Source organism: Rhododendron vialii, chromosome 9a (genome assembly GCF_030253575.1).
Source record: "Rhododendron vialii isolate Sample 1 chromosome 9a, ASM3025357v1".
NCBI lineage: Eukaryota > Viridiplantae > Streptophyta > Magnoliopsida > Ericales > Ericaceae > Rhododendron > Rhododendron vialii.
In genome coordinates this window covers 40125125-40136001 of record NC_080565.1, presented here as the reverse complement: position 1 = coordinate 40136001, position 10877 = coordinate 40125125, and the positions used below count along the sequence as shown (strand labels likewise).

Below are 10877 nucleotides of genomic sequence, written 5' to 3'. Positions count from 1 at the left end.
TAGATTATATTTATTTATTTCAATGGCTACTAGTAGTAAAAAATAAAAATATTACTAGTAGTTGTGCATGCAAACCAAGAGATGCGGATATATAAAACGCGGCCATCAATGGTGGATCTAGTGGAGATCATGTGGTAATCTAACACCTTTGCTTGGAAGATTAACTGCTCATTTTTTAGGAGAGAGATAGAATAGAGGTGATCCATCTTTCTTTTTTTCTCTTAATTACTCCTTCTGATTGATTTTTGACTTTTTCATCTTAAGAAATTACTAAATTCATACAAAAATGCATAAAAATACATCTGAGTTTTAGATGAGCTTGACGGTGGGATAGATCCCAAATAAATTATAATCAACGTGTGTACGTGTAAACTTATTTAAAAATGTTAAATTCAAAAAATGAAACCATTAATGATACACATACTCAGTTTGAGAAGTCTATGTTGTTGTATAAGAAAACTGTAGCAAAAGATAGAACTCATAGAAAAATTGAAGAGCTGAAGTATGGATGAGACCCAACACTTAAGGAAATAGATAAAAAAAAACAAATATCCTTATAATAGAAAATTAGTCCGTTCATTCTTTTAACATTATTCCCGTGAAGTCAAGACACGCAACTTTAGTTTAACGGCGTTAAAACACGCAACTTTAGTTTAGTTTAGGCCTTTGGGATAAGTTTCCATGTGGACATTCCCGGCCGGCACCGAACCGACTAAAGTAAACATACCGACAGCGACCCCAATCCAAATGGTAAACTAGTAATTTCCTGTGGGGAGGGGAAGTTGTTTCCGTTTCTTAATTTAAGTACTTCCTCCGTCTCATAATATTTATTGGGTTTATAAAATGAGAACGTAAAAATAATATTATAATTTTTGTAAGAAAAATTCAAAAAAAAATCTACAATTTACTAGATATCAATAAATTCTTTTAATTAATTTTTTTTAAAAAAATGCATTATTTTTGATTTATTATTTTACAGATCAGACAAATATTATAAGACGGAGCTGGCTTTGTTTGGTTTACATTTTAGAAAGTCATTTTTGAGAGTTGGAATGGTAATGAGTAGAGAGAGATAGAAAGAAAAATTTATTGAAAATTATACCAAAAGTTAAAAATAACTCTCAAATTGTTAAACCAAACGGAATACCTTTTTGTTTGTTTTGGGAGGGGAGGGGGTGGTAATTTCGTTTGTTTGTTTGTTTGTTAAAGGCAACCGTACGGGGGTGGGTGGAAACCAGGGAAAGAGATATACTCCAGTATACAGGAGGACGCATAGCTAGCAATTAGCATATCATATAGGATTGGATAGGATAGGAGTACTAGCCCATCAGCTGTTGCTGTTGACAAACAAACAAATTCATTCTCCTATTCCACTACTGTATGTATACTGTACTCCTATATAAGAAGGAGGGAGTTGTATGGGGAAAATTGGATGATCGATTTAGATTGAGGAACCGAATCAACTCCCAACTTTCTTTCTAGCCCCACTCACTCTTTGCCAATTGCCACTTCCTAGCCTACTACTCTTTCACTTGTGTTTCTTTCTGGCTGTGTGCTCCTCTCTCTCCCTCTCTCTCTCTCTCTCTACATAGAAGCCAACTGTGATATTGTATTTTGTATGGCCGCCAATTCGAGGACTACTCGGGGAGTCGTGGGCTTCGCCAAGCGTTTCCTTAACCAGATCATTCCACTCGGAACCTCTCCCCCTCCATCTCTCTCTCCTTCACTTCCTCTCATCAGGTACTTAATATATTAAAGCTCTTTTTTAGAAAATGATCATCATCGTACGAGTCTTGTGCTTTTTAGGAGTACTATTGTGCGGGTAGAACCCATGGAATTGTTTTCCCCAACAAAAAAATTGCCAACAAACGATAACAAAATACTCCTATTCCAGCTGCCGTTATTTTTTAACGGTGATGAAGAAGCAATATTCATAATGACATCTTTCAATTTATTCCAATTCATTTTTTGCTTCTGTTTAATCCGTACTAATTTCTCCTATTTCTTGCTGGAGTCGGTAGTGGGAGTGTGAATATGGATAAGGATAAGGATAAATTAACCGCCTTGGAGGATATCTTTGTCCCTGTGGAGGGGTATCTAAGAAATTCAACTAACTTGTCAATTAACTGCTCTCCAAACCCAAAAGTTCGGCGGACTGTTTTCTTTTCTTTTTGGTCGTGTACAAGGTAAATCCTAATCAACTGCTAGTGCTAATCTAGGAGAAAGGGGATGAGACTGGTGGGTTTGAACTCTCGCCTGGGCCAAGGAGCATAGACCACTTGGCGGCTCGGACTATGTTCACTTGTTAAGAATTTGGGTAAAAATTATTCTCGAAAAAAAGAGTAAAATTAAAGGTAAAAGAACAAATTTTTTTTTTTTTTTTTTTGGGTAAGTTACATCTTCTGGCAATTGTTTATGTTATAATAATGTTAGGAATATTATGTTACCAAGTTTTCTAGGTTTTATTATTGTGTTTCAGTTTAGGATATTATTTATGTTTTCTATTTATTCTACGTTTTCTTGTTATGCCTATTTTGCTTTATTTATTTACAAGTCTTGCAGCCTATATAAAAGCATGTAATTACGAAACATGTAGAAAACTAATACTAGTTGAAAAATAAGATTTCGGCAAACTTTGTTCTACTTGGGAAATATTTTTGAGGGAAAATGCAGAAAACTTGGATATTTTTCTTGACGACCAACTGAACAGGGCCTTAATGTAGACTTAATAGGGGGCTTGGGAGTCGGGAATTGCCACTCTTGATGGTGAGCTCTAAGTTTTCGATTAACATCCTAATCAAACAATTTGGTATGGACCAGATATCCTGTCTGGATATTAGGCGAGCTCTAAGTTTTCGATTAACATCCTAATCAAACAATTTGGTATGGACCAGATATCCTGTTTGGATATTAGGTAAGCATCCATCTTAATCTTATGTGCTGGTTATATTTTATCTATGTCATGTACGAGCATTGGGTGCGAGTATGATCCACCACTTATCCAAAAGCTCGGTATAGGTATGGGGACGTAGTAGTGTCCGTGTAACGTGTGTAACATAAGTCGGGACAGAAGATATGTTGGTTGAATAGGTCCATTCTTGGGCCCTATAAATATGTAATCCTATGGCTGATTGGGTATCAGAGAGGCAAGAGAGAACTCAATTGCGAGAGTTGAGGGTGAGATTAACTTCTATGAGTACTTGTAATTTTTCCTAGTAGTGAAATTCCTGCTGCCGTTGATGTACTCGGTCGGGGACCACATAAATTCTTTGTGTGATTGTGTCTTTGGGTTTGATCCTTGGGCATGACACTAACAAGGGAGGAAGTTAAAGGTGTCAATTCTCGGATAAGTTCTACCATAGTTTCGGTGGTGTTCTTGGCCCACCTCATACTATTGAGAAACAAATTGTGGTGGTAGTTATTTTGACTTTTTGAAGCAACGAAAATGGCCATTGAATATGTGGATTTCTTTTTCCAATCAATGGAATGAGATTTTGACGCAACGAAATTCACAAGAGACTAGTTAGTGTATTAGTCCAAACGAGATAAACAACTTGTAGCCACAAGCAAACCTTATGCACAAGGAAAAAAGAGAGAAACTCTGCAATATTATTGATGATAAACTTTTTCTAATTGAATAGGTTACGACCCTTTTTATAAGATCCTAATTATAGAAATCTTACTGGAAAAGAAATCTTAAATCATGCCAAAACAAGTGGCATTAAAGAAAAGATATTTCCTAATTAATTAAAATAAAATTCTAATTTTTGTAGACCAAGAGTCCTAATAAAGTTGAAAATCAAAATAAAAAAAAATACGGAAAGTTAATAATTCTAACCGAAACGAAAAATTCTTGTAGTCAAAATCTTATTCTAAAACAATAAAAATAAAATATAAAAACTCTCCGTTTTTGTCCTACATCAGATTTTTAGTGTGATTTGAAAGGAATTGTGTGCAGTTTATTCAAAGAAACCCACGTTCAAGGGCATTTTAGGCTGCTCAAAGTAATTTAATTAATGTAGTTTTCTTTGGTGATTGTTCAAGAACTGACTAGGTACTGTTAAGGAAATAGAATCCCACATTGCTTGGGAGTGGAATGGATGATCACTTAATAACATCTGGGACCTCTCCATTCATTGCCAATTGGCTTTGAGATGGATATAAAGTTTCCACATGGTATCAGAGCGGGGCCCGTTCCACCCCACATTTTAAAAATTAACAATCCACATCCCACGATGACAGACCAACAAAAAGGCTGCACGATGATAGGACTCAAAAGTGGCCACAAGTGACAGACCTCAAATGCGGCTGCATGTGAGGGGGGATGTTAAGGAAATAGAATCCCACATTGCTTGGGAGTGGAATGGGTGATCACTTAATAACATCTGGGACCTCTCCATTCATTGCCAATTGGCTTTGAGACTGCTTTGCTAAAACCACTTCCTGTAACTAGTGAACGATCATCACGTGTTGTTAATGGACTTTCTGACATCGGCTCTTGAAATATTTTGCCTCCTGCTCCCTCACTTGAGATGCTTTGTGAATAATTTCTTGTCGTCTTTTCTATTTAGCATTCTGTATGCATATAAACACAATAGGTACAGAGCTGGCCAGTTGGGGCTTAAGTTTTATGTTTCTTTTTGTCGTAGACTTGTTGCATAATTTCTTTACAGCCTTACAGGATCTCTCTTAGGTTCTCCATTGTCGAGTATGACTATCAGGGTCACGACTCACAACTAACATGATTGTCCCCAACTTAGATCATGATCTAGAGGTCAAGGCAGATAAGATTACTTTAGTTATGTTATAAACCAATCAATCACTTTGTTTAAACCAAAAGGTAATGGAGAATGGAGCTATGACTGCCACTTTCAAATATCAATTTGTATTGTTTCTTCCGAAACTTATTTCAGGCTGCTTTCGCTGTTTGTTTCCAAAAGCAATGGGTGAACCAAGAATAGGAATTGCTTGTGTAGAGTAGAGTAATTATCTGATAGAATGGTTGATGATCACGTGAGGTCATCCCACACGATGGTCACATTGGATATTGAAGTGTTGCAATTAACCTGGCCTCTCTATTACCCCTACTTTTGTCATTTGTCAAGAGATTAAGTACTTTAGGAGCATCAGCAAAGCCTCAATGTTTGAGAAGGCCAATCCTTTCTTTCTTCTTTCCGTCTTGTCTTGTAAAGATCATTCTCTTTGGCCTCGTTGAGGGTTCCCCATAAACATTCATGATTATATATGTAGAGGCAATAGCCCCAAACAGTTTCTCTGGCTTCCTTACTGAAGGGGACAAGAACATGGTGGGGAACAGTTTATCTTTTAAAAAGAAACGGGTTGTCCGGGAATAAGATTGTTTATTCGTGGGGCATAGTTTTCCTTTTAAAAAGAACAATAGATATTTCATTGGTACTCTCTGTTCTACTGGGAATGCAATATATGGCAATTTCCCCAGATGTAGTTTATGCCTTTTTGATTGCCATCTCTACGCAAATTCGTTTAAAGCTCTACTGCATTAAGTATTATGATGATGTGGTAATGTGCAGGAGGGCTGTGCACGTTTCAGTGTACGACAAGAACGTGGATGATCAAGTCCGTCCAACGGTGGTCCCAGATGAGGTAATAGAGCCTCAGTCCGACAAATACTGGGCTCCACACCCTCAAACTGGTGTATTCGGCCCTGACACCGGGAATGACCCGGTTCCAGGAGGAGAATCGTCGGCAGTGAATGGTGGGGAGGACTCAGTGCTGGAGCAGAAGGCCTTCTTCCGCCCCCTTGAAGATTTGGAGAAGCCAATGGAAGACTTGGACGAGTCCCAACAACCTTGACACACAGCAAAAGGAATAGACCGTCCTCTGGATTGGAAATATTCAAGAACAGAGGACGGTAAAGCAACCAGGGAGCTTTAGGTGTCCCCTAAGATATCAAAGTATCTACCTATGGCGATATAAATAAAACTGGTTTTCTGTTTTATGTTCATGGAGACCATATAGCTGGGGGAGTTGAGTAAAGGTGTAGTATTGTGGAAGTATTGTGTTGTAAGTTTGAGAGAGGAGACATGTTATGGTATGCACTCCGAACTTTGGTTTGCTACAAAAACACTTGGTTAAATACATATATGTTGGGGTGTTGTCCTCTATGGTTGTATTTCTATTGAATTAGTCTGGGACGTTTGGGGCCTTCCTCTGCTCACATATGGGTCTTCAATAAGCCTCATAAATAAATTACGTAATGGAGAGAGATTTTTCCTAAAACAAATTAAAACAGATCATTGCTCTCACCAACAAATCTTGTAAAATGATCATTGCCATTCATGTATATGGCTAACTACTTGTTACTTTTTCCCAGCCACTGTTCATCGGCATAGATTGACAAGGGTTGCTAGATATGGCAGGAGCATCTCTCTGACTGTCTTCACCTCTTTTTGTGTTGATTCACATCATGGGCTCATTATTATTATTTTTTAAAATGCTGCCGAAAGCTAAAGAGTAGACTAAGTTTAATCTGTTACAAAGATTTGGACAGCTTTTTGGATCTCATTAGTACAATAGAAAAGAATGGTTGGAAACTGATGAAAGCAAATTACACATGCATGCAGAGGCCTCACGATCAATCTTCTCCACAATTAGCTTTTGCCTTTTGGGTGGTAGTGATAGATCAACTAGTGGATTAATTGGATGGACTATGGGAAGAAAACCTGCCCACCCTTCTCTCGTAAAAGGTCTTTTACAAGATACTCACAAGAATGCAGGGCATCCCATTTTCTGTCTTGCTTTCTTTTATTCAGAAGTAAAAAATGCTGTAAATAAATGAATGGAGCATATGTATCTGATACTCCCCACGCACCTAAACAAGCGTGGCCACGTGCCGGATGACGACAGGGATAGAAATTCAGCCCTCAGGGAGTGGGGAGAATTTAGCTTGCATTCCAATTATTCGATCAACTTTCCTTTAGGAATAATGTTATCTGCAGCTATACCTTAATTGGTGTGCCTTTAATCTTTTTCACCACCTGTTTTTTTACTAGAAAATAATTGTTGTAAACTCAAAAGAAGATGCCATAGCGTGAAACTACAAAGACCTCATTGAAGGTTACAACCCCGATAGACAATAGTGTGGAAATAAGAGATTTGTGCCTATAGAAACAACTAAATTTATCTTCAGTCTCACTTCTCCAAAACTTGTGTGATTACGTTTAAATCATCAATTTATGGATGGGTATTTCTTGAATAAAATAAATTATTTAAGAATTTTTCATTGTCTTGTCGCTTTTCTTTTTAATAGAATACTCAACAGAAAAATATCAACGAAATTCATGATCTGAACTACACGCTGACTGGCTAATAGTACTATAATTCAACGTAATTTTAACAAGACCGATGTTATGTTATGGCATATGGGTCCCTCTAGGCTCTAAGATATGGCCATAGAACAGAACAAAACGAAAGGCATGGGCTTCAACAGTTAGAGGCCTATCTTGGGCTAGGTCAGAAGCACCATAAACCGGCCCTAAAGTAGCATCGGTGGCGTTTTTACTAGGTTGTCGCTGAGATCTGTATTGTATGTTTCCAGTCACTTTAATATTTTTAACTTATATACATATGTATAGTATAGCCCTCTATCTGGTTACAGGTGTTATTGATTTTGGCTTTACATCACTTAACATTATCTCCTCTCTCTAGCATTTTTTTTCTTTAGTTTTAAGAAAAATAGCCTTTTTTCTTTAGTTTTAATGTGTTACTGAATAAGGTACTTATCTACATCAATGCTATGCTGACCATGTGATGTAACTTGTTACCATTAGATTAGATTGGTACAATATGCTCAACTACAAAAGAAAATGTTTTGGCCATAAGGGTCCTTCTGCTTGTAAGTTAAGAAGTAGTTTATAGTTTGTGTTGCCATTTTCCTGTTGGTATATAAGCTTTACAATATGGGTTTCTTTATTTAGTGATGAGATGAGATGAGTTTATAGAGAATTGTCTATTTTATTTCATGAAAAAGGTGTGTCTGTTGTATTGAGATGTTGTAAGTGTTATTGTGTGTTTAGTAAGATTTTATGGAGCAAATTGAATTACTTGTATCTGCATGCAGCCATGCACAGTGTTCACTGCCTGAATGTGTTGAATCTAGGTTTTATTATCTACTGTGATTTCCATGAAAGCATGTATGTTAGTTTTCTTGACACAACACTGTATGGCAGTACAGAGCTTTGCTGCTTTTTGTAGTGTATATATTCTGCCACGACCAATGAAATGCTCCTATATTTTGAGACATGGTTATGATTCTAATCCTTTTATCCAACAAATTCGGCATCAACATGACACACACCCTTTTATGAATTGAATACTATAATATTGAGCGCCTCAACTTCCGTTTTGGCTAAGATGGTTTTGAATTTTTCCACTCGTTAGTGGTTTTGATATTTTTGGGTGCTAAGTGTAGGTTTTGTTGGATGCACCTTCGTTTTTAGTTGGAAGTCACAAAATATTTTGAAGTACCTGTGATTATGGAACACATTCCAGTTGTTACTGTATAAGCAGTTATCTTATTCCCTTTGATTGTATTTACTTTGTCACTTCGACTGAAATTGGCTTTTTTCTCGTTGGGGTATGTTTCTCACTTATTCTGTACCTTCACAGGTACATTATGGTTAAGCATAACAATGTTGTGCCCAGTGGGCACTTCAAGAAGGACCGGCAGAGCCATGTGAAGACCTGTTTTAACCAGACAGCCCGCAGAGCAAGAAGAAGTATCGGTAAATAGATCCCCCATCTTTAGGGAACATTATAAGATGAAAACCAGAGGACAAGAAAGGATGCAGAAATGCTGACCTATTCTTTTAGTCCTGCGATTTGGTTGAGTTATTGTAACTATTAACTGCGATTTGACGAAAGCTAGTGAAGCTGAGAAGGCTGAGTAGTAGTAGTTGGTTTTTGCCCAATGCTGATGTCGGGAACTTTTTGCTTTTTTGAATATTAGTTGAATTTACTGATTTTGAAGATTACCTCCCAAGTTGATGATGAGTTTTCTTTTCGCTTTTTCCATTACAGGGAAAAAGCATTATATCTATCACTTGCATAGACCTTGTCTTTGCCCTGTCTTCGCATTATAATTCCAAGCGCAACCAATTGTCAAGCTTTTCTGCTGATGCCGTAGTACTGGTTTTGCAAGACGGCTAAATAATTATTAACTGATGCTCAAGTATTAAGGTCTGGAAACGTTTTTTTTTTTTTTAAATAACCGGATGTCCGGGCCAGTTTGCACGCACGGTTGACAATATGCAAGTCCTAATCAAGCTTTGCTTTCGATCGTCTATGTATATATTTGGGTACATGTATTTATATCTGTCCATTATTTAACGTGAATTGAGGCAATAATAGTATACGCCATCCTGCTTTTTTTACTTTGGCAAATAATAACTGGTGCAAGGCAGCTAAGTCAGAAGAATGGCATATTCTGCTTGGATACGCCAGTACTAAACCATGTTTTCAGAAGAGTTTTATTATGGGGTCCCCACAAGATTGGTTGACGACTTGTTGGTATGTGGAGGCAAGGTTAAAAATTTCGAGTTTTATTAATAGTAAATAATATTATGTTGGGTCAGGTCATTTCAGGATAAATTAGAGTAGAAAAAAAGGTTTGCCGGCCAAAAGTAGTTGACCTAGAATAGATGACGGGGATCATCGCCTGGGGTAGCGAGAGAGATATTGTCATCAACAAGCCAGACATGATATAGCGATCACGGGTGGAAAAACTGTTTAATTGCTCTTTGTAAAAGGAAGGAAACCATCTTACTTCCAAGTTTTTTTTTTTTTTTTCCTTAAATCAACAAAGCAGAGCACCAACACATTGTTCACTAGATAAAATCCTTCACTACCGTTACAGCCGTACAATTTAAGAAAGTAACCAGCATATCTTGTAGGTTATGGGCGGAGGAAATGGGTGTAGGTGGTCTTCGAATCCCACCCGTGTATGCAAACTTTGATTCTCTTGGGACAATCCTGTTTGATCTCCGAATCACACCTTCTTTTGGTTCAACACTGAAGATCAAAATTTCAGCTCAGTGGAGGCATAAAAATGCATGTAGTTGATGGAAAGAAAGAAATAGACATAAGCTGTGCGAGAGTGAAGAGAGTAATCCTCATTGGGGTATATTCGTATCTTAGTAGTATCTTATGTGTTGTGTGTTTTAATTTTGTTTTCAAATTTTGTAAGTATAAAATGTGCGGGTCCAGCTGTGGAATCATATCATATCATATGAATGAGCCACTTGTCACAGGCCTCACCCTTCTCATGCATCAAAATTGGTGACTTGAAAGCAGCCTAGATCCCAATACAAGAAGGGCTCTATTCATGCATGTACTACAAACTAGATTGGGCAAACAGTTTTGACCCTGCGAGTACGTAGCTAGCTAGCCTCCACTGAAACCCCACACCATGTGCTGTGCCCTCCTGGCTGACGCTTCATCTAATTTCCCAAATCCTAAAAATGACTCTTTTCTCATTTCCCAATACTCACTGTTCTTTCTGATTGAAGGAGTATGGGACTCTACTTCTAAGAGGACCATAATTACCATTGCTCCTATTTACTTTCGTTTACTTAATTGTTGCCTTGCGTTTTACTTAATCCTCCAAGATGTTGACACACTTCGATCTCTATCTTCATGGGGAAACTGTGCATAAAAAAGGTAACAAATCATTCAAATAGAAAGTGATCAGTTATTTGCAAGTTGCTGCTTCGTTAATGTAAACTACTACTACTATATAATTTCTCTGAGTGCTTTCCCTTCACGTGCCTTCTACTTTTAGAATGTTTTCCTGCACTTATTGTATAAAAATGGCCGAGGACGATTCAGAACAGGAGCTTTCT

General features: G+C 37.4%; 1 protein-coding gene across 1 annotated transcript; it reads left to right on the top strand.

Moving 5' to 3' along the window:
• Positions 1 to 1236: 1236 nt before the first annotated feature.
• On the top strand, positions 1237 to 6151 carry LOC131300895 (late embryogenesis abundant protein At5g17165-like). The gene is made up of 2 exons (XM_058326913.1): positions 1237 to 1740; positions 5550 to 6151. Exons 1-2 carry the CDS (start codon positions 1619 to 1621, stop codon positions 5830 to 5832), a joined length of 405 nt encoding a protein of 134 aa, XP_058182896.1. The 5' UTR covers positions 1237 to 1618; the 3' UTR covers positions 5833 to 6151.
• Positions 6152 to 10877: the final 4726 nt, after the last annotated feature.